Source organism: Mauremys mutica, chromosome 4, assembly GCF_020497125.1.
Source record: "Mauremys mutica isolate MM-2020 ecotype Southern chromosome 4, ASM2049712v1, whole genome shotgun sequence".
NCBI lineage: Eukaryota > Metazoa > Chordata > Testudines > Geoemydidae > Mauremys > Mauremys mutica.
The window spans coordinates 151,760,746-151,785,149 of NC_059075.1; the positions used below are offsets into that span (position 1 = coordinate 151,760,746).

Here is a 24,404-nt window from a genome sequence, read left to right on the forward strand (position 1 = left end):
CAAGTTAGCATAAGGCTTGAGGCCTATGAACATTGAACAATTTAACTCTGAACAGATAAACGGAAACCCCAAGTATTGGGGAACTGAAAATAGAGTGTTTAAGGGGAATTTCTGACCACTGAAGCATGAGTCCAACCACAAGAAAGTTATTGCAATGAATTGTGCTACATAACAGGTACATGGGGTGCATCCGCAGATACCTAACCACAAGAGGGCCATAACAGCACCCCAGCTTTAGTAGGGTAAATAACAAATAAGGAAAGAGGAGAAACCCCTACTGGATATGTATCAAACATAGTGGTGTCAGCGTATCCTATTATGTTGTAGTGTCCTTCTCCTATAGGATAGTATCAATGATCTCAACTTATTATCGTATACATCAGTTCATTGCCGTGGCCCTTTTGTGGTTAGGTAGCTGCGGATGCACCCCATGTACGTGTTACGTAGGTCAATTCGTCGCCATGACTCTCTTGTGGTTGGACTCATGTTCCTGCGGTCAGAACTTCCCCGTTGTGATGAAATGGGGGATTTTCTTGGTTTTTTCCCATGTTTTCCAATGGTTTGCATGCAAAGAGAGTGGGACTCAGTGTCCCCGGGTGTTACTAGTTTAACAAGGTGAGGGGAGAGGGAGTTTGTTGTTACAGAGGACTGGAGAGGGAACTTGGGAACTCAGCCGATGGCCTGGAGGACGGATACCCCAGCGACTGGTGAGCTAGCACAGGAGACAGCCGGTTCTGGCCAGTGGGAGGACAATGGGCTGTGAAGAGAGGATCCCGGTGACCTGACCAGCCGGTTCCAGCCAGAGGAGGCCAGAGGACAGAAGAGAGGAGAGGAGGCCCGGGCGACCCTGTTTACGACCCTGTTTACCTGGATTGAAGACAATGGACAGAGGCAGGGCTTGGGGACAGGGATATTGGAGGCCCAGCTGGGAGCAGGGGGACTTTGGGCTGGAGAGGGGGGAGCAGGCAGAGCCCACCTGGATGCAGGGGGACTGGGATGTGTTGTGCTGAGGGAGGCCAGGCCTGAGAGTTTCCTGTGCAGTGTTCAATGCTCAATAAACTCTCCAGTTTTACACTGGCTGAGAGTCACTCTGGCCTAGAGAACAGGGTTGCATCATCCCCTTTGGGGGGCGGAGGCCTGGGGGGTCCAGAGCGAGTGGAGTCCCTGAGGGGGCCCACGGTGAGAGACAGGTGTGCGAAGGCTCAGAGAGGTGCGGCTCCAGGAGGTGGAGGGGCCTGACCCCGAGAGAGAGTGGACCCCTGCGAAGGGCTGTCTCACTGAAAGGGGCACTCCCCATGGACCGCACGGGGCCAAGAGTGAGCACGGTCTGTGAGTCTGTGACACCCGTAAACACTCGAGTTCAGCTCCCCAATACTTGAGGTTTCTGTTGGGCCGTTTATCTGTTCAGTGTTCGTAGGCCTCAAGCCTTATGCTAACTGGCTGAAGCTAACGCCTTACCGGATACAGGCCTGCAGGTTCCTTGCGTTACTGCTGAATATAATAAACACAAATTAGCCCTATGGGGCTGTAGCTCCCAGCTCCCATTCCCAGTGACCCCAGCTCCGGCCCTTCCCATGCAGCCAGCTCTGGGCACCCCTAAGCCCCCAGCCTCCCCCTGCCACTGCCTGGTGCCCTGCCTGCTCTGGGGCTGGGCACAGAGATCTCCCCCAACCCTGCAGCCAGGGATCCCAGGCACAGCCCTGCCCAGGGGCCTGCATCCACTGAGTCCTGGGGAGCCCTTTATAGCCCCCACCAAGCACAGCCCATGACTGGCCGCTCCAGCATCCTGTATGCAAATGATCCCCGTCCTCATCCCCTGAGGCTAATGAGGGCCTAGGCACCCCCCGGAGGGGGGAGGGCAGCTTAGAATGTCCCTGTGGCGACAGTTAAACTGACACAACGGAGGCACCCTGGGGAGCGGCGGGGGAGATTTGCAAGGACTTTCATTTGAGTTACAGGACTCTGAATCAAGATTTTGACTGCCCCGACTGCAGCATTGCCCACCCTGAAGGTCCAAAAATCAAGAAGTTGGCTTAATTAAAAATGTTGGATTCTTTCCATCTGCTGTCTGGTTTCAGAACCTTTACGGAGCCACATTTTCAAGCTTTCATCGGCAGCTTTGAGGTGGAGATTTGTTTGTTTGTTTCTCCACTATGGAACTGGGGTTTTCATGTAACGGTGTGATCCTAGGAACCTGGGATTTAAGGTAAATGTGAAATATTGCAAGAGTTGGCAATGCTTCCAGACCAGCAGCCCTGTGGCTTCCCATTGGCCTACTGGTCATGGTGACATGGATGCGTCATCCTGCATCCTTCCCGGTTGACTGTTACTATGGCTACCGCCGGTTTGCCACGTAGAGGCTGTTTTGGAGGAGGCACTACTCGGAGCGGCCAGCTGGGTGGTGCTTGTCATCAGTTATTGCTCCAGCTGCTGGAGGGAGCCCTGTGCAGCGCTGTCCCCCACAGGCAGGAGTGTTGTCCCAGCTCCACCTGGTTGCCTGGTAAGTCCTGTCCCTTGTCCCTTCCCACCCCTTTGGGAAGGAGGGGATAAAATATAACAGAAGGCTTTCCTTGTAACAACATCCCTCGTTTTCCCTTTAACTGGGGAGAGTTTTTAAAAGGAACTACTCCCACATTGCCTGACCGTTTTTTAGATTTGTTTGCGGTGCTGTTGTTGCCGTGTTGGTCCCAGGATATTAGAGACACGAGGTGGGTGAGGTCATACCTTTTATTGGACCAACTTTTGTTAGTGAGAGAGACAAGCTTTCGAGCTCCACAGAGCTCTAGGCCAGCTGTTTCGTTTCTTCCATTACCAGGGCATCTGTGAGCCACAGCTGTTCTTGGATGTTGGTACGGTCTATATTTCTCCAGATCCTTCCTGGTTTCTTTGACTTTTCCATTGGTGACTGCACTCACCACTAGAGGAGGCTCTTATCATGGAGTTGGATGGGGGTAGCTAGCATGTCTTGACTGATAGTCTTGGACTTGTTCTGCTGCATGAGGACTCGGGCACTGTACAGTTGCAAGCCCAGAGGGTCTGGTCGCTGCACATTTCTGAGCAGTTCCAGAGATGATGAAACTCAAGCAAGTGTCATAAAATGTCTCTGTCACCTCTAGTTCTCCTTTGGGCATGACCTCAGTTGGCACAGTATTACATTTATTTAACTGTCTTGAGTAATTCTGTATTGTCTGCAAATTTTGCCAGCTCACTGTTTACCCATTTTTTGCAGATCATTTATGAATGTGTTGAACAGCCCTGATCCCAGTACAGGCACCTGGGTGACACCACTATTTACCTCTCTCCAGTCTGAAAATGGATCATTTATGCCAACCCTTTGTTTCCTTTCTTTTAACGGGAGTGTCTGGCAATGTTTTCAGGATCATCTAATGATCCTTAATTTAACATAATGAAAAGCCTTTTGTTATCTTAATCACTTTGCCTCTGTTTTAAAACAAATTCTCTGCCTCAAAGGCAGAAGCTGTTAGCAGCACAGAACTCATCACATTTCACACCCAGGCTCTGGCTCCAGGGTGCTGAGCACCCCCTATTTTTTTCAGTGGGTGCTTGAGTTCTGGAGCACCCATGGAGTTGGTGACTGTGTCTTTATTTCACTGCTGTTTTTTCATGTTAGGAAAAGAATTAAGAAAAGGCTTTGTTTCTTCAGATAACGAGGGTTCAGTGTTCACTTACATCTTCAAACATTTAGAAGAGGCGGGGGAGGAGGCTTTTTTAAAAATCTTGGTATGGTATGATTGGTTCAGGAACTTCTGATTGGCCCGACTGAGAGGCGTGGTTTGCTCCTAAGGCTCCCTGCCCCTGGAATGGTTATTTCATTAGTGGCAGCTGCTGGGGGTAAGCTGCTTTGTGCTCTCTCTCTCTCTCCTTTAAAACCTCTGCCATGTGCTCACTACACTTTCTCTCAACCTAACAAAGAAATCTTTATTTTCTTTAATTTTCCTCTTTTCTTTAATTTGTCTCTCAGCCTAACAAAATATTCTTTAATTTCCCTCTTTATTTATTTTTTCTTTTTCTTTATTTTTCCTCTGTCTTTCAGAAAGCTTATTTTTCCTCTCTTTTATAACCTACCTTTATTTTTCCTCTTTATTTTCTCTCACAGAAGTTTCTTTATTTTTTACTCTTTTCTTTAATAAACCTTTGAAACAAACTCATCTCTGTTCTTTGATTTCTTTAAAATCCTCTTTCTTTAATTTTTCTCTATTACTTTTTTCAAAATAACCCTTATTTTTTTTCTCTAAAGGATTTTTAAAACCCCTCTTTGCTCCTCTCTCTCCCAGGTGTTCAGTGACAGACTCTCTTGCTGCTTTATTTTTCTAACTTTATTTCAAAATAACCCTCATTTTTTAATGCTAAAACATTCTTTGCTCCTCTGCCATGTGCTTACTGAAACAAGCTCTCTTGTTTTTCTCGATTCTATTCTTTATTTCAAAATAACTCTTTATTTTCTCTTTTAATATTTTTCTCAAAACCCAGCCTAACATGTAAAAATACATGCACACAAGCACCCCGAGAATGCCCCACAACAACAAAATAAATTCAAAATGGCTGATGGCACCAAACGTGTACGTGACCAGAAACGGGACTGGAGGGTGGAACATAAACCATAAAAGGGTGATGGAAACCTGTCAAAATTACATGGTGATGAGTCCTATAGATGGGTTTACTATTCATGCTATCTGAGTCTGTCTACAGGGAACCAGCCTAGAGCAAGGCGCAGTGAGTTATACTCCTCTGCCAGAGGGAGCAGTCTGCTTTGTCTCTCTCTGGTTTTGATTCTGTGTGTTATTGTTCCAAATTTTAAGAAATAATCATGCTACATTTCAGTCTTCCAGCAAGAGTATTGTATGTTTTTGTAATGTGTGTGTGTGTGCACATGCGAGAGAGAGATGCACATAACACAGGGCATGCTTCAAGAGCTACCTTTTCTCCCTCGCTTGTGAAGAGGTAGACATTGGGTCAGGCTGGGTGTGAGACTCTGGGGATTGTGTGTGTGTGGTTGATTAATTTCAGCCATTTATATTATTGCTCTGTATAAGAGTTGGCTTCAGGGATCTGGGTGTATTAGTGTATCTTTAAAAAAATTGGCAGAGATGCCAAGGATGCTGTATGGGCCTCTCTTTCATTAGTGCTCATCTAAATCTAAATAAATCAATGAAATAGTGAGGAAGTTGGATAGGGGAGCATGTGTGTGTGTTTGCTAAAAGTGAGTCTCTCCTTGCGCTCTGTGATTAAAGTGGGTTGATGCATCCACAGACTCTCAATGACCTAACCTGTCCCAATCAGTTCCCTGATTCTAGGAAATGGGTTGATCTCTGTGGCCACCAGCTCTCATTCCCCCACTCAACTCTGTCCCAGGAGTCTGAGGTCATAGGGAAAGGCAGGGAGGATATGGGATACGGGGAACCAGAGGGGAAACTCAAGGACACAGATGAGTGAAGAGGAAAGATATTGAGCCCCCTATGCCAGAACCTCTTCACCACCTAGAGGCCAACTCAGGTCTCCACCATTGTCCCCAGTGGCTACAACATCCATAGCTCCAAACAACCTCATTTCAAAGCCATACCTAAGGGTAAAGAGCACAAGAGACTAGACTTCTTAGGCCGGTAGGTCAATACCTTGTCTACTTTACAATTCAGGGTCGCTAATTACAGCATCCTCTCAAAGTATGATTATGACAATTATGGGAAGCTATTTGGGTTTATGACCGACCTTCCCAAAGATAAAAGAGCACAATTCAAGACCTTGCTTACTGAAAGACAACTGGTAGCCAGGACCAGCTTGCAGGCTTCCCTGGATGTCACTGATATGGCAGCACAGACCTCCGTGCTCTCCCAGCGCTTTAAAAAAAACACCTTGAAAGGGGCATCGCTCCCAGTCCTGGGAGCCTGTCAAAACTGGCACTTTACAACGCTGAAACTTGCTGTGCTCAGGGTGAGTGTGATTTTTCACACCCCCAGTGAGAAAGTTTCAGCGCAGTAACTTGACAGTGTAGAAAAGCCCTCGGTTGCAGAAGAGCACACCAGGGGGATCGCTCAACTCTGCGACTCAGCAAAGCCCACAGGATGTGTCTGTGCTAGTGTTTAACAGGCACATGTCCAAGGGTATATAATATGGGACAGTGGTATCATGCCTTGGCCTGCCTCCTTCCCCACCTACACTGGAAGCAACAAGACTGCTGAGAAGACAGCAACGTCACCTGAGGAGACCGGTCCCAGGCTCAAAAGGGGAAGCCTATGTATTAAGAACTGTAAAATCCAGTAGGGTGAGAAAACTGCTTGATCCAAATACTGCCTAGCGTAATAAGGTTTAAGATTTAGACTGTGCACTTACCTTTTATTTTCTTTGGGACCTATCTCTGACCTTTTATGCCTCTTATTTAAAATCACTTAAAATCTATCTTTCTGTAGCTAATAAATCTGTTTTATATTTTTCCTAAGACAGTGTGTTCTGGTTGAAGTCCTTTGCATCCTGCTAGCTGAGGTTCATCCCAGCTCCTTGCAGGTCTCTCTTCTGGGCTCTGGAGAGTTACCAGCTGCCCTCCACCCAGCAGCCTCCCTCCCCAGACTCTCCCAGAGGGAGCTCAGGGTGCCCTTATGCTCTCAGCAGGCTGCTTTCCAGTCACAAGCTCCCACCATATGGCCCTGGGTGTTGCACCCTAAGGCTGGCACATTGCGGTCCCCAAGGAACCAGTCCATGCAGTGACAGGCGGACAATAGTTCCCTAGATCATCGGGTGCTGAGCCAACTAGTTAATGGTTGTGACTCACTCAGCTAATACCGTGATCAGCACTAAAGGGATTTCTGCCTGGGAAACAGACTCCTGCTCCGGGGCCAACCCTCGGAGCTGTGCTGTGGTGACAGGTGGCTTCTGCTTCTTCAGGGATAAGCTGCTGTAATTGGCTGTCTGGTACACGGAAAGGCTCGCACTGAATCTCGCTAACGTTTCTTCGGATGAACGGAGAGACTTCGCTGCCCCGGCTGTAATGAGTTCAGTTCTGTCAGGCGTGTGCTCATCTTCAGACGGGTGATCCCAACTCCACTGCAGAAAAACGGTGCTACACTGAATCAATGCCAGCTGGAATTCTCCTGCAGAACATAACAGAGATTTAGGACCCACTGGCTGGACCTGTCCCATGCAGAATTCCTCAGTGCACTCAGCACATCTTGCTGCTCACCAGGGCCCAGATCCACAAAAGTATTCAGGCTCCTAATTCCCATTGATTTCAACAAGAGTTTGACATTCAATACCTCTAGATGTGGGCCCATGTGTCTCCTGTCTTACCAGTGGATGGGGAGGGGAAGGAATCGCTCAGCGCACACACATTCTACATCTTCTGGCTTTGTTTGAGAATTATTTGTAACAAAGCAAGTGGACACCAGATTTATTTAGGACAGGGGGGCTTTTAGAAAGAGAACACTTTACCGAAAATGCCAACCATTGAGGAGAGTGAGAGACACGGATCTTTTTACTCTAATATCTGTTAGTTCTTGCAAGGGGCTCAGACCCTGCAGAGGTGAGCGTGGGAGAGAAGGATAAAAACCCTTCCAGGAAAAGGCCACAGCCTGATGTACTGAAATAGACCAAAGTGACGGAAATTGCAATGAAGGGGGAGCAAATGGAAGCCCACTCACCTGGTGTCCATCTCAAGCATTCCTGCCAGCTCATTCTGGTTGATTCCCTTCAGGGCTTGAATGGCCACCTCAACAGCCCCATCCATCGTGTAGTACTGCACCAGCAGCTCACACATGGTCAGGGTGTCGGCCTCCTCCAGCATCCCATTGGGGATTCTCTTGTACCCCTCTGGTAGCTCCATATGGTTCAATTTAGACTTGAATCTCTTGATATCTGTACTCCCCAGCTCATCCAGAGCCTCCTGCAGGGCATCTCTCAAGCTCTCAGGCATCTTGTCTTGGATGTCTCCTGAAAACAGAGCCTTGTCTGTCACTATATCTCTCCTTTTATGTCTTCTAGTGCCTGCCTTCCCTCCTCCCCTCCTCCTCAGCCTCCATGTCTCCATCTTCTCCCAGCTCCTCTTCCTCACCCCCTTTCCCTAGGATCAGAGGACACAGAGCTAAGTGAGAGAATGAGAACTGGTGACATGAAGTCGACTGATTTCCTGGAGACTGGCCACTGATGGGTGGACAGGGACATACCAGCTCCCACCTTCCTCTTGCCCTACACAGTATTCAGTCCTCTACAACGCTGGTTTACAAACTCTTCATAAGGCTCCATGTACAATGTAATTAATGTAGCCACATAAATTACTATTTTAACTAATAAACAACTCTCCAGCTAATGCTTATAGTTGTAAAGAAAAAATTTTAATGCGACCCTCACAAACAGATGCAGTGGCATCTGTCCATGTCTACAGAGAAACAAACAATAGCTCAGAGAGGTGTGAAATGCCCCAGTTCAACTCAAGGGCGTGTTAACTCTGAAACCCTATAGTGATAAATGACAAGTAGTTAACACTGTTGACATTTTAGTAGCTGCAGCCAGCTACATTACTTTTTCAAGGAGCACTAGGCTGATGGGATAAGTGACATTTCAAACAGGAGAAGTGATACATTTCCCAGCATGACTTTTGCAAATAAATCATCACTGATGCTAAAGTTCAAGGAACTTTATGTCTGCTCAACGAGTTGGGGGGAAAAGGGACCCTTATGGTTTACCCCCCTTCAAAGACAAAGTTACATTATGACTGCGCCCCAAATTTTTACCAAAAGTATTTGCCCAGTTCCATATTACCCAGCCCATTCACCTTCTGGTCTTTCACCCTAACCAACATTCAGTAAAAAATACTTCAGTATTCCACTGAAACAAATTCTTGATGTGGCCTATAAAGAAAAGGGCAGTAAACACAACACTATTTGACTGGTGGGTATTTTAACTCTCTTGTGTTCTCCAATATCCAGAGTCATATCCGAACAGAGAGATCCAGAGGATATGGGAATGATCTTTCCAAGGGAAACTCTATTGCCACTTAAACAAGTCAGAACCTAGAGAACTACACTGTAGAGGGAAATCCTATAATCATAGCTTGGCACTGAAGGTGGAGAAGTTTCCTCAAGTCCCATCTAACCTGTCCTCACACTGGTCCAAGGGAGGATGATCCCCTCACAGTTTAATCTCTCGGGTTTAGAGATGGACTGGAGGGTACTTGATGGTGGTTCTCCATTGGGCAGGGCCCTGGGGAACAGACTGCAGGGACAGTCCTGTCCTGGGTCTCCCAGTGGCCATGGACTTGATGGGACCTGACCCCTGTGCTGCAGGCAAGAGGATCTGGGCCTCTGAGAGAACAACTGGGATTAGACATTGGGATCACAAGCTCCATGAATTCCTACTGACCTGCCCGTGTTGGGGTGGAACCAGGAAGTGTCACATCCCCTGGAAGAGAGAAGAGAGGGAATCAGATACTGGGGTCATATTGCTCATGGGAGAGCCCACTGGTTATCTGGTATCTGATTGGCTAAAACAGTCATGTCATGTGGCAGTGCAGCTAATTACCATGTACTGACTCTGTATCCCTGAGCAGTAATTTCCCTGGTTCTCTTCACCATGAGGCTAAGAGGAGGTCTTATTAATTCATTATTACCCAATGGGAGTTCAGGAGCTCAGCACCTACTGGCATCAGGCCATTTTATAGCCCCCACCAGGCTGAGTTTGTGAATAGGGAGGGAAGGATGGTCTTGGAATGAAGGCACTGGACTCTTCTCCTAGTTGTGTGAAGAAGTGTGAGCTAGTAGTTAGAGCAGGGGATTGACAGGTTTAGACAGCAGCCACGTCCTTTTGATGACCACCTTAGTATGGCTGAGAAGGTTGAAGAACATTAATAATTGGAGATATACCAATCTCCTAGAACTGGAAGGGACTTTGAAAGGTCATCAAGTCCAGCCCCCTGCCTTCACTAGCAGGACCAATTTTTGCCCCAGATCCCTAAGTGGCCCCCTCAAGGACTGAACTCACAACCCTGGGTTTAACAGGCCAATGCTCAAACCACTCCTCAATGTGCTAGGACTATGGAGGACCTGTGGTGGCCGTAGTGGCTGAGAGAACTTGAGCCCTTTGATTCCTATGGGCTGAGCAGGGAGAGATGAGACAAGAGGAAAGGATGATGCACTTATGGGTGCAACAAGCACCAGCCAATGCCAAGAAATTCAGTTCTGCTCAGTGATAATTCTCAGGAGCACAGGGCACCTGTGCACAGAAACACAGCTCTTCATTCTGGTGAATGCAGAGGTAATGCAGTTAATACTGTCCTGAACAATAAAGGACGAGGCCACGACAACCAATGGACTGTCCCATGAGGGTTAAGGCTCCACCTATAGGTTAGTCTGATGTTCGGTTGGGAGTGAGGCTGGTGGGATGGACATTATCCCTGGGTCAGAGGCCAGCCAGGGAGCAACTAGTCAGCTGGTGTGTCTGTGCCCCCAACCCTCTTCTGGGTGGCATCACAACCTCTCAGCCACATGTCACAGATCTGATCCCCAGTGGAGCTGCTCTGGAGAGGCGGGGGCTGAGTTTGGGAGCAAGAATTTGGGAGCAAGAATTGGAGCATTCTCTCCCTTTCAGTTGCTGTGAGAGTCTCCATGGCCATGGTAGGCAGAAGAACCGCAGCACAATGCTGGGTGCTTTTGTTTGGGGACTAGAGTGATGTGATCTCAATGGAGATTTCCAGACCTGCTCCTCTGCTCTCTCCCACCCAGCCCAGCTCCAGTTCATATTCCCACTGGGCCGTAGGAGGTGGCTGGAGCCCATGTGTCCTGCCTTACTGTGTGCACACGGTTGGCCCTACAACCACAAGCAGGTACTGGGGGGCAGCTCCTTGCACAATCTGCCAGGATCTCTGGCTGAGCCTACCTGGTCTCACAGTGGCCTTCCAGACCAATCCCCTGTCATTTTGCTCCATCAGGCAGAGGTTCAGTTTGTCCCTCAAGTCTTCAGTGTAGATTTCCATGTCTGGATCCAGCGGATGAACTGTCGTATTGCAGAACTCCAGCACCTGCAGCAAAAAGAGAAACCATCTCCTCAAGGTGAGCCCACCTGAGCTGGCAGAGTAGGAGTGAGCGATGCAGTGGATCCTCAATAATCCTCACCACGTTGCAAGACAATCGATCACTCCCTTCTCCTGGGGTCACTCTGCCCTCAGCATTCATCACTCAGCCTTCCTGGCTCCCTGCAACAGCCCCACTGGACAGCAAGAGTGGGAATCTCTAGGATTCTGGCCCCTCCATCAGATTCAGCTCCCACCTCTGTGCTGACGATTCTCAAGTCCACCCCTCTACCCGCTTTGCTAGTCCCCTGTCTACTCTGGTATGTCCTGCAGCTGACTCACAGTGAGCTCAGTACCTCAGCTCCCCTTCCAAGCCATCTCCATTCTCATCACTAGCTCCACTGCCTTCCTGTCATCTAGATTCCAACCTCAGCATCATGTTCAGCTCCTTTCCGACTGCCTTCTCCTTACACAGTCTCTACGATCTTTCCCTTCCCTCCATCCCAGTGGCTAGAACCCAGCTCAGGGCCTTTGTTGCTTCAACTTAAATGATCACAAGGTCCAGCTCTATGATCTCTGTTTGTCAGAAGCTGGGAATGAGCGACAGGGGATGGATCACTTGATGATTCCCTGTTCTGTTCATTCCCTCTGAGGCACCTGCCATTGGTCACTGTCAGAAGACAGGATACTGGGCTAGATGGACCTTTGGTCTGACCCAGTAGGGCCATTCTTATGTTCTCTCTGTCTCAACCAAATGCTGCTGCAAAATTCCACAGCAGAGTATCTTCAATGCCACACTGAATCATCACTGACTGAGGGGAGAACTCCCCCTACTGGGCTACCCACGCCACTACCTACAGCGCAGCACGGCTCCCCTTAATGCCATGATTGGGGGCTTGAGGGCAGCAATGACTAGGGTGGGGAGAGAATATCCTACTAAGTAAAGTAATGCACATTGGAAAAAATAACCCCAACTATACATACAATGTGATGGGGGCTAATTTAGCTACAACTGATCAGGAGAAAGATCTTGGAGTCAGCATGGATAATACTCTGAAGACGTCCACACAGTGTGTAGCAGTAGTCAAAAAAGCAAACGGGATGTTAGGAATCATTTTAAAAGGGATAGAGAATAAGACGCAGAATATCTTGTTGCCCTTATATAAATCCATGGTATTCCCATGTCTTGAATACTGCGTACAGATGTGGTCTCCTCATCTCCAAAAAGATCCACTGGCACTAGAAAAGGTTCAGAAAAGGGCAACTAAAATTATTAGGGGGTTGGAACGGGTCCCATATGAGGAGAGATTAAAGAGGCTAGGACATTTTAGCTTGGAAAAGAGGAGATTAAGGGGGGATATGATAGAGGTATATAAAATCATGAGTGGTGTGGAGAAAGTGAATAAGGAAAAGTTATTTACTTGTTCCTATAATATAAGAACTAGGGGCCACCAAATGAAAATAATCAGCAGCAGGTTTAAAACAAATAAAAGGAAGTTCTTCTTCACACAGCACACAGTCAACCTGTGGAACTCCTTGCCTGAGGAGGTTGTGAAGACTATAACAGGGTTTAAAAGAGAACTGGATAAATTCATGGAGGTTAAGTCCATTAATGGCTATTCGCCAGGATGGGTAAGGAATGGTGTCCCTAGCCTCTGTTTGTCAGAGGGTGGAGATGGATGGCAGGAGAGAGATCACTTGATCATTACCTGTTAGGTTCACTCCCTCTGGGGCACTTGGCATTGGCCACTGTCGGTAGACAGGATACTGGGCTGGATGGACCTTTGGTCTGACCCAATATGGCCATTCTTATGTAAGCCCCCATCCTGTTACTGGCAGTACAGCACCTCCTAGTGCCATGCTGAGACATTGGGCTCTGTGCTGACTGTGAGGGGAAAGTGCCTCCTACTGAGATACCCACACCATTGCCCCTCAGTACAGCTCCCCTAGTGCCATGCTAAGGCACTGAGGTCAGCACGAACTATGAGGACACAGCACCCTCTAGCAACACGACTCAACTCTAAACACCCCCCAATATCTGTAAACCTCCATGGCAACAGACAGTTTCAATTTTACTCACATCAGGAGTGACCTCTATGCTTGATGAACTAGCCACAGTATAACAAGATCCAAAGTGCAGGGGCTTGGTTTTAGAAGGCTTGCGAACTCGTATTGATTGGTAATTCTTTTCATTCTCATCAATCGCCTGTGAAGTACAAGCAGAGTCATTTCTTGGAGTTAGAAACACAGATGACTGGACCCAGAGGAGATAGGGTCATGGTTCTTTTTTTACTGTTACATTGCAGCATTTAAGGAGAAAGGCCTTTGTTAATACAGGGGCAGTGGTATTACGAAAGCAGTGAGTGAAGAGTAGCCTTGGGAGACTTTCATTTTTATAATGCTTTGCTCCCACTAAGGAAAGAGAAATCTGCTCCTATCTGGCCAAGTTCTCCTTTATTCAATTAATGGCTGGATCCATATTATTTCAACCCAAAGAAAAGGTGACTCACCATGTGCGATAATTGTGGTTCTTCAAGATGTATATCCCTGTGGGTGCTCCACTCTAGGTGTGCTGTGCCCCCTGCACCTTTGATCAGAGATTTAACATAGGAGTGTCCAGTCAGCTGGCAGATGCATGTTACTCAGTCTAATGGACCACCCCAGTGTTATAGAGCACTGCATAGGCGAACCACCCTCAGTTCAAAAGGGAGCTAGATAGATTCATGGAAGATAGCCATTGATGGACCTATAATCCAGGATGGGCAGGGATGGTGTCCCTAGCCTCTGTTTGCCAGAAGCTGGGAGTGGGTGACAGGGCATGGATCACTTGATGATAATCTGTCTGTTCATTCCCTTTGGGGCACCTGCCATTGGCCACTGTCGGCAGACAGGATACTGGGCTTGATGGCTCTTTGGTGTGACCCAGTATGGCCATTCTTATGTTCCTAAGCTCCTTCTCTATTGCAAAGCTGCATGGCAGAGAACTCCAAAGAGGAGGGGAAGGAGAGCAGGTACTGGAGCACCCATAGGGACACACATCCAGAAGAACCATAGTTACTGCACAGCGTGAGTAACCTATTCTTCTTTGAGTAGCATCCCTATGGGCACACTCCACTCTAGTGACTACTGAGCAGTTCCCTCTAAGGAGGAGGGAGATTTGGCATGGAGTCCAATATTGAAGAATGTACAGCAGAACCAAATGCAGCATCAGAAGTGGATAAACTAACTACAATAAGGTGTAGGGCTACAGAGCTCAGTCTCTGCCTCAGATGGAAGTGGGTGAGAAGGAACTGACGGGGGGGTTGCCCGCACTGTGCTATATAACAGGGCAGTACACAAGACTGAGTAGGATGCATGCATGGGCCAAACAGACACGGTTATGTGAAATCTCCAATTATAGGCACAAGGGGTGAAAATGCACCTAGAACGGAATGCCCAGAGGGAAACTACTCGAAGAAGAACCTTTGTTCAGGTTACATTATCCTAAATATTTTTCTCTCTCACTAAAATTTTGTTTAAAAATTGTGCCTTCAAACCTCCAGTGGCATCAATCTCTGATTCATTCCTAATTATACTGTAGTTTGAGAATTTATAAGACTCAAGGAATGGTGTTGCAGCTTCCATTCCTTTGATTCTGGCTACCTTGTCACTAAAAGAAAGCACAAATGTGGGCCTGTCTGACTTATACTCACCTTAATTGTTCAGTTTCTAGACTCTACTGGTTACCACTTGTCTTTCCATATATAAACCTAACCTGGAACCCTAAGTTCTCTGCTATCCTCAGGGCCCCAGGTGGGCAGTGTACCCCCTCACAGTCACATGTGACCTGTACATAGGTCTCACAGATTTAACAGAAATCTATTATGTCATTTTCTAGGTAGAATCACACTCCAGGGAGTGAAATTGTTTGGAGTCACTTGACCTTTAGAAGCACACATCACCACAGTGGCTTGTGCAGCTATTTCACCACAATGCACGGAGGATGTTGCAGCTTACTCCTTCCTCTTGGGACAAAGTAGTGGTAAATCTGGCTCACATCTACTGTATATTATTATTGGATTCTCTTTTACCTGTGCTAGTGAGAGATCCCTGGGTATCAGGTAGAGATGGAGGGTTATGTCTGCGGCCCTGCTGGACCGGTAAAGCAGCACCAGGGAGTGCACAGGAGGAAATAGCATAGAATAGATCTGTTTCCAAAGCAGTCCAATTGGAGAGAAGCTGGGGTTCTCCAGCACAGCATGGAACGGCCTCACCCGCGTTGGACTTTCCAGGGTCATCCCACAGTCAACAAAATGGGCAACTTGAAGCTGAGAAACATCAACTTCTGCTCCTGTTTAAAGATAACAAAAGAACATGAGATTTTACATGTCTTGTTCCTCTTGCTGTCTAATGGCTGGATCAGGGCCTGAGAGTCAGGACTCTGTTCCCTGATCTGGGAGAAAGTTTCCATTTTAGACAGCTCAGTGCTCGTTTACTCTCCCTAGAGTGAGATGATCATTTTGCAACCACTGTTTCTAAATTCTTGTCACAAAAGATCGAATGACCTTTGCCTGATTTCCCACTGAATCCATGGCTCTGTAATGATCGTCACGGCTCTGCTCCAGGCTTCACTGGGGTTTGAGGAACAGGGATGGACAGATGCTCCCCTCAGACATGTGCATGTACACAATTCACCTGTGAAAACACAGCTCTGCCACACACCTGCAAAAGCCTGTTGCTACTTCCCCACGGAACCAGCTCTGGGGCTGTTTGTATTCAGTACTGACCCTCTGAATGCCCCTTCTAGTATCCTCCCTCCACTGTTTGCACCGACACCTAAGGGGCCTCGTCTGCAAGAAATAGTTGGTTCTCTCCCCATTATCCACAGGGTGTCCTGATGTGCCCTCAGAGGAGCACTATTACTAATCAGCTTCGACACACCTCCACTCAGGGAGCCTTAGCTTTGGTTGCAGTGGTGTATTTTGGGACTCATGAAGCTCCCATCCCACAGCCCCAGAACTGTTTCAGGGAGCAGAGATTTCTGGGTAATTTCCAAACACAGGACAGTGCATTGTGGGATGGAGTAGCAGGCCAGTGCACCTACAGCACCTGTACTTCCTACCTATGCTGGGCAGAAATCATCGCAGATGACCAGAAGTGACAAGTAGCTGAGCTTTTCCTTAGTGCAGACAGACCTAGTGAAAGCTGAACATTCTGCATTTGGTATTGTTATCCTGGCACTTACCCCCAGCTAAATCCCAAATACAGCACAGTCCATGCAAATTAACCCCTGGAAATGGAGGCATGGTACAGTCTATCTATTCCAATAGACATCAAACATCCTCCTCTAACTAGTCCTTGTAGAATCCAATACATCATCATGTCTCCCTCTAGAAGCTGGATACAGCAACAGCCTGTTAATTGCCCACTGTGAAGTGTTACTACCAGAGCTCATTGAAAGTTTTTTGTCAGAATGATTTTCTGATGAAAAATGCCCTTTTTGCAAAACTGAAAATATCCACAAAGAAATTTAAGTTTTAACAAAAGGGTCGATTTTCCACCAGTAAAAGTGAAATGCCAGCTCCTCAGGCTGCCAGCCTGGAAGGTTTTTGTCAGTTTCACTTTCTGCAGTGAAATTCACAAAAGCTTTCCCAGAGAGCTTCCAGGCCTGAGTGCTGACTCTGCTTCAACAGCTGCATCAGCTGGAGAGGCAGAAAGGTCCCATGCTCTGCCAACCAATCTTTCCCCCAACTCTGGGGCACAGGAAGCCCTGACACACTACCTCCCCACATCACCCCCAGAGCTGCGGGGGGAGGTCTGGAAGCTGAGTGCACAGGTTTTCTGCCTCTGTCTCCCAGAGCTGCCAGGGGAAGCTGAGCAGCCAGGTTCTTTGCCTCTCCAGCAGCTAGGCTGAAAGGGTATTGTTGATTTCACAACAAATCAATGGCATTAGGCACCTAAATCAGTGGGAGATAAAGAAGAACTGATCACAACTAAAAAATAATGGTAACTGAGCTACTGATAATGACTTGACCACATTCATAATGTGCAAGCAGAATCCAGACCAGTGATATAAATATTCTTGCGCCAATTTCACATAGCTGAAAAAATGATGAACAAATCAGCGAGGAGGAAGAATTTAACCAGAAAAAACATGAATGATAATTGGGAATTGTTTAAGAACACTTTATGAGATGTCCCCAAAGTCACAATCCCATAATTAAGAAAGAAGGCTGTATTGGTTAAAAAGCTGATCTGGTTTAGATTGGCAGTGAAAGCAGTTATAAATAATAAAAAATTAATATATAACAAATGTAGGAAAAAGGAAGTTGATAATGAATGAATATAAATCGAAAGCTAGGAAATGTAGAAAATTGATAAGAGAAGCAAAGGGACAAAAGGGGAAATCTATGGCCAGCAGAGTTAAGGACAATAAGTAGCAATATGCTGGGAACAAAAACAATCATAACAATGGTACTGGTCCATTACTAGATAGAAATGGTAGAATTATCAATAATAATGAAGAAAAGGTAGATGTGTTCAATAAATATTTGTGTTCTGTATTGGAGAAAAAGAGATGGTATTATCATATCATATGATAACACTCTTTCCAGTCCACTATTATCTAGGCAGGATGTTAACACCAGCTAGTAAAATTAGACATTTTTAAATGAGCAAGTCCAGATAAATTGCATCCAACAGTTTTAAAAGAGCTGTCTGAGGACCGTTAACATTAAATTTCTAGTCTTAGAAAACCGAGGAAGTTCCAGAAGACTAGACGAAAGTTAACGTTGAGCCAATATTGGAAAAGGATGCATGGAATAACTTAGATAATTATAGGCCTTTTCGTCTGAAATTGATCCCAGGAAAGATAGTGGAGCGGCTGATTTGGGACATGATTAATAAAGAATTAAAAGAGGGTAATATAATTAATACCAATCAATATGGGTTTGTGGAAAAATTGTTCCTGTAAAACTAACTTGATATCTTTTATCGATGAGACTGCAAGTTTGGTTGATAAAGGTAATAGTGTTAATGTAACATACTTAGGCTTCTATGAGGAATTTAACTTGGTACTGCATGATATTTTGATTAAAAAACAAGTTAAAAGGATTAAAAGCTGCTAACTGACATCTCAAAATATAATTCTATACAAGGAATCATCACTGAACGGGTATGTTTCTAGTGGCATCCCACAGGGATTGGTTTTTGGCCCTATGCAATTTAACATCTTTATTAATGACCTGGAAAAAACAAAATCATCACTCACAAAGTTTGCGGGTAATACAGAAATTGGGGAGTGGTGAATAATGAAGAGCGCAGGTCACTGATACAGAGTGCTCTGGATTGCTTGGTAAAGTGGGCTCAAGCAAACTATATGTGTTTTAAAATGGCTAAATGTAAAGAAGTTACTCAGCTTGTGCAGTAATGATGGCTCTTTGAGACGTGTGCTCCTATGGGGACTTGACTGTAGGGTGCTCCACTGTAGGTGCGTCTGTGTCCCTGCATTGCTGATTGGAAAACTTTAGTAGCAGTGTCTGTTCAGCCTCCGCATGCACTGCTCCTTGCCTGGCTAGCTGGCATGTGCATGTGTTACCTCTCAGCTCCTTCTCTACTGCAGAGTCAACTACTAGAACTCTGAAGTAGAGGGGAGGTAGGTGGGTCATGGAGAACCCATAGGGACACACATCTTGAAGAACCATCATTACTGCACAGACTGAATAATTTCTTCTTCGACTAGTATCCCTATGAGAGCTTCGCTGTAGGCAACTCCTAAGCAGTGCCTACCAGTGGAGGCTGGGACTTCAGAGTCGAGTCTAATATGGATGATAGCACTGTGGCACCAAATTTGGCATCTGCAGACAAATCCCCCAGGATGGCATAGTGTTCTGCAAAGGTATGTGCAGATGCCTAGGTAGTTGCTCTGCAAATTTCTGATATAGGGATACCCTTGGAGAAGGCAACAGATGAGGCAATCGACCTTGTAGAATGTGTTACATTATGCAATTGGTAACAGAATTTAATGCAGCCCAAGACCCCCTTGGAGAGTGTCTGAGCTGAAATCGCTGCACCTTTTGATCTATCTGCAATGGAGAGGAAAGTCTTGAAGATTTCATAAAAGCTCTCTTCCTGTCCAAAAAGAAGGCCAAGGCTCTCCTTATATCGAGTGTATGGAGGATGATTTCCGTATTATCCTGATGAGGTTTGGGATAAAAGCTGAATAAACTGATTTATGTGAAATTCAGAAGTTACCTTGGGAGTTCATTCTGGATGTGCTCTAAGCATGACCTCGTCCTGTCAGTTCTGTTGATAGAACCACGGAGGAGGTAGATGCCTGAAATGCTTCCGTGGCATGGCGGAAGTGTGTAGGCCCAAGGATTTGAGGATGGCTCTAGAGACTTTCAGGAGATATAACCTTTATTCTGTCTTCTCAGAAAACTGAGTCCCACCTTAAAAGGGGAGATCCTGTATGGTCTGCTAGATCTTGTACAGAAGACCAGAGACCTGGAGCCAGGAGCCTCTTCTCATGGCCACCCCTGTAGTAGGGTGACCAGACAGCAAGTGTGAAAAATCGGAACGGGGGTGGAGGGTGATAGGAGCCTATATAAGAAAAAGACCCAGAAATCGGGACTGTCCATATAAAATCAGGACCTCTGGTCACCCTACCCCATAGCCATGACTCTTGTGGCAGCATCAGCACCGTCCAGTGCTGCCTGTAGGGAAGCTCGGGAGATTGGCTTGCTTTCTTCAACCAAGGCTGAAAACTCAGCCCAGGAGTCTAGGGGGAGCAGCTCCGCAAATTTTCCCATTGAGATGGGAAAGGGCGCGATAATTGGAACCACAGTTGCCTAAACCAGAGGCTGTGGGTCAGACGGGTGGTATGCCCAGTGTCCACAGTGAAACTGGCATATGGCAGATGAAAAGAGTGGTGGGAAGCTAGGTCATCATGCTCACGCTCTGATTCTGATGAGAAGGGCAGTGCATGGCAGGAAGTCATCAGCAAGCCAAGGGTTCCAGGTGGACTCGGTACTGGGGCCCCAGTACTGAGCAACAGAGAGTGAGAGTCTGATGCGTCTGACACCGAAAGATCTGTCATTCCCCGGAAATCTGGTGGTGCGGAGGGCATCAGTACCAGCAGAGGCTGTCGGTGCCGAAGCTTATACCAACAGAGTCAGAGACATGGGCCTGATAGCACTGTCTGTCGGTGCCTGACATATCATTGGCAGTACCAGTGTTAATGACTGTACTGATGGAGCTTTCCTCAGGGCGGATCTTTGTTTCTCATGCCCACTCAGTACCAATGCTTTGCCTGCACCTATTGGGTCTTTTGGCTTTCACACTTGCTCTGTTGGTTCGGTACTGTGCATGCATTGGGTACCAGATTTAGATGGCTTTACTGCTGTCGGTAACAATGCTACTGACCGAGCCAGAGATTGTTTTCGGCTTGATCGGGACATGCTATGGGGACTCACTGGTCATTTCTTAGAGGCCTTTCATGAGTGGCTCACAGACATCTCTTTGAGCTCACCTCCCCTAAAAGGAGAGGATTGTGGTGAGAGCTCCCACCAGGACTATGAAGGCTGAAGGGTGACTCCATGAGTAGGAGTTTGAGCCTCAGTTCTCTTGCCTTTTCTGGATTGAGATCTCAGTAGCTAACACAAGCCACACTTCCGTGGAATGTGTTTCTCTCCCAGACAGTGAACACACTGTGAGTGCCTGCATGCCCGGGCTGAATGGACATTGCTACCAAAGTTCTCTGATCAGCAGCACAGGGACGTAGAAGCACCTACTGTGGAGCACCTTACAGTGGAGCAACCATAGGGACATTATTAGAAGGGAAATGTGTAGATCTAGGCACAAAGAATGTAGATCATACTTACTGGATGCAGACTCTATTTTGGGAAGCTGGGACTTTTGAAAAAGATTTGAGGGTGAAGGTGGATAATCAGATGAACATGAGCTCCCAGTGTGATGCTGTGACCAAAAGAGCTAAAATGACCCTGGGACGCATAAACAGGAGAATCTCAAGAAGGAGTAGACGGGTTATTTTACTTCTGTATATGGCATTGGTGCAACCTCTGCTGGAATTCTGTGTCACGATTACTGGATTAGAAAAAATGCCTTCTAGTGATAGGCTCAAGGAACAAAATGTCTTTAGATTAATAAAGAGAGTGGCTTGATCACACTCTACAAGTACCTATATGGGGAACAAATATTTAATAATGGGCTCTTCAGTCTAGCAGAGAAAGGTCTAACAGGATCCAATGGCTGGAAGTTGAAGCTAGACAATTTCAGACTATAAATAAGGGTATATTTTTGACAGAGAACAAACAACCACTGGAACAATTTACCAAGGTTCACTGTGGATTCTCCATCACTGACAATTTTTTAAATCAAGATTGGATGTTTTTTTAAAGATAGGTTCAGGGAATTATTTTGGGGAAGTTCTTTGGTCTGCGTTGTACAGGAGGTCAGACTAGATGATCACAACGGTCCCTTCTGGCCTTGGAATCTATGAATCTAAACACCTTTAAAAATCTGGCCCATGGAAATCTGTGTGGCTGAAAGGAGCTATAGAATGCTCCTTATAGCAGTATTTTACTACTGTACCTGCAAGGCACAGGAAGTGTGGGAGGTGAACGGCTGCCACAGCCCCGGCCTCAGCTGGTTCCACCACCCGGATGTTGAACAAAGGGCCGGCTACCATCCATTGCTGCTTCTCAGATGCGCTCAGATGCTGATCCCAGGAGTCATATCCATAGTGGACAGTCACGGCTGCCCTCACCTCGAGACCCAGTTCTGTTTCAGAGCAACGGAATGAGCCTGCCCTGGGGAAATGAACCCTGCACAGTGCGGGAAGAAAAGAGGTCAACACTAGTGGATGGATCTCTCTCACGTCCTTTTCTAAGTGATCCCAGGTGCCTTCACATTTATCCCAGTAACTCTGCCTCCATCTTAGCCCTGTGCTTTGAGATCAGAATTACTCTCTGTATAACAACAAAAGCTGGGTGACAATGAGAACACTTTGCCCTTCTCAGACCCCGTCCCTCTGAGGAGCTAATTGAGTGGATTCATTAGCCTCCTCCTCAACCTCCTTGAGAACTATGGAAACAATTTTCTCCCCAGTTTAGAGATGGGGAAACTGAAGCACAGGGAGGGGACATGGCTTCCCCAAGATCACTCAGTGAGCAAGTGGCAACTTTGAGAGTAGAACCCAGATATCCTCACTCCCAAACCCTCCACCACCCAATAGCACACTAGACCCCACTCCCTTCCCAGAGCGGGGGATAGAAACCACGAGTCCTGATTGCCCCTCCCCTCCAGCTCTGACCCACAAGACCCCTTTCCCCTCCCAGGGCTCTCAAGATTTCTGGTTTTGCAATCACCTCACCCCCTGCTCTGATCTACCCACCCACGTGAGTGTCTCTTTGCGTGGAGCCCACCCCTATGGGATTCTATGCACTCAGACTGCTGAAGAGGGGATGATACCAAACTCCCAGCCCCAGTTTGCACCTGTATGTCTCCTGCTTCCCATCTGGGCCTCGAACAGTCTCAGGCTGTATTTCTTCTGGAGGATCCTAGAACACAGAAACAGGCATTATCTTGGCCCAACTGCGGATTTCCCATTGCAGAGCTCTTTGATAAGGGAACCCGGGCGGCTATGGCCAAGTGTTCAGCTGGGGACTGTTTCCCTGGGCTGGGACCCTGGCAGCGTGGCTGGCAGAAGGGACTCCATAGACAGCTAGTTTCCAACCCCAGGATCAATCATTCCCCTGGGGTTTCTGTTTCCCAGGTGACCAAGACACCCCAGCCCTGAGCATTGGTGAAATACTCAGAGGTACGGTTGAGGCGAGGGAGAGAAGGGAAGTGCTGATAGACAGACAGACAGACAAGGGTCTGAGTGATCCCACAATTCTTTACCTCCTTTCTGGGACACAAGTCACATTTGTCCTGTCCCCAGGGGTCCATGCTGGGATCCTTGCTTGGGCTGGTCTCTCCTGCAGCTGAGAGATGGGGAAAGGCCCTTTCACATCTCACATTCTTCCAGTGTTGAATAAGGAGCCCCCATCCCCTGACCAGAGTGATGGGAACTGGACGTTCCCATCAGCAAACTCCCCTGCGGATGGGCCTGTTCTGTGCATCTGCCCAGCCCTGACACTCCTGCTGTGCATAGAGCGCTGGGCTTGCAAGGCCTGTGAGAAGGGCTCTAAGCTGGAGGAAAGGCTGGGGTGGGAAAGATGGGGCAAAGGAGCGGGATCAAACTGTAAATGGCAGAGGAGTGGGAAGGGCATGGGTTGGGTGGAAGAGAGGGAGGGGAGAGCCCAGAGAGATCCTGCAGGTTCCAGAGATTAAACCTGATGCAGGTGCTGTACGAGCAGACTTTGGCAAACCAGTAAAGTGCTTGAAACCACTATGGCTTATTGCTAAAGGCAGCCTAGTCAGCAAGCTGTAAACTGGCCATTCAGCAATCTCAGCTTGACCAAGGTGGGGGGGGTGGTTGGGTGCCACAGAAAGGGCAGATTGGCCCCCATGTCCTTCCTGATAAGACTTGTGTTGAAGTTGCTGATACATGCATTTTAAAAGAGCAGGAATGTCTATTGGGGTCTCAAGGCAGCAAACGCTGGAAAAACCCACCCCGGTTAATCAACAATCAGAAGGAACCTCTTGCTTGATCATTGAAACTGCTTACTTAACAAGCTTTCTTTAAAGGATATGTCATTCTATTACTAATGTATAAATAAGGGGGAAAAGTTTGAGGTAGGGGGGACTCTTCAGGACTGGGTCTGGTCAGGGGATGGTCAGAAAAACAGGACTAAGGGACATTTGGTTTCTTTCTGCACAGGCATGAGTGAGGCCCATCAAACCACTCGCAACTCTGGTCAATTTGAACCTCACTCACCTGCAGCACCAGCCGCAGACCCAGTGGAGCACAGAAGAGTCTGTTTGCAGATGATTCCTGGGGAGGGAATGAATTATTAATAATGTCAATAACATCATTATCATCTATTTCCCAGGCGCCTTCCATCCCAAACTGCTTTCAGGGATACACATGCAGCCACCTATGGGATAATTGCCGCTCAGCAGTACTATGTTGTATGGTATTTGAAATAAAATGATTCTCTTTTTCAAAGTCAGATTGCTGTTTGACTCTCAGTGAGAACTAATGAAAAACCAAATTTGACGTTTCTCTCTTCAGTCCTTTTCAGTCCAGCAAAGCAAAAACAGGAAGAAAATTATAAAGCTGTTTCTAGTTTTGTTTCCCGTTTCTCCATTTTAATCAAAATTTCCAGCCATCGCTATAGCTGATGGATCCCTGATGGGGCCCTCAAGGGGCTGCTGCTACTAATTTGGTTGAAAAATAGGAAATATTACTTTTAAAATCCCCCCTTTTTTTGGTCTACATTTCAAATCA

At 47.0% G+C, this 24,404-nt stretch overlaps 1 protein-coding gene and 1 long non-coding RNA gene across 4 annotated transcripts in view; one reads left to right on the top strand and one right to left on the bottom strand.

The window, feature by feature from the left end:
* Positions 1-1,891: 1,891 nt before the first annotated feature.
* Positions 1,892-24,061, top strand: LOC123368383. The gene is made up of 3 exons (XR_006578751.1): positions 1,892-2,500; positions 14,889-15,026; positions 23,835-24,061. It is a non-coding gene; the product is annotated as an uncharacterized LOC123368383 (long non-coding RNA).
* Positions 4,396-24,404, bottom strand: part of LOC123368297 — a 64,129-nt gene continuing 44,120 nt past the window's right edge. For all 3 annotated transcript variants that reach the window (XM_045012973.1, XM_045012972.1, XM_045012974.1), the window contains 10 exons: positions 23,892-23,948; positions 22,913-22,995; positions 22,505-22,569; positions 21,602-21,834; positions 15,082-15,341; positions 13,092-13,217; positions 10,879-11,020; positions 9,367-9,405; positions 7,650-7,938; positions 4,396-7,103 (listed from right to left, as the gene is read on the bottom strand). In XM_045012973.1, the coding sequence (XP_044868908.1) occupies positions 7,073-7,103; positions 7,650-7,938; positions 9,367-9,405; positions 10,879-11,020; positions 13,092-13,217; positions 15,082-15,341; positions 21,602-21,834; positions 22,505-22,569; positions 22,913-22,995; positions 23,892-23,948 (1,325 nt within the window). In that variant the 3' untranslated portion in view covers positions 4,396-7,072. The remainder of the gene's footprint in view (positions 7,104-7,649; positions 7,939-9,366; positions 9,406-10,878; positions 11,021-13,091; positions 13,218-15,081; positions 15,342-21,601; positions 21,835-22,504; positions 22,570-22,912; positions 22,996-23,891; positions 23,949-24,404) is intronic.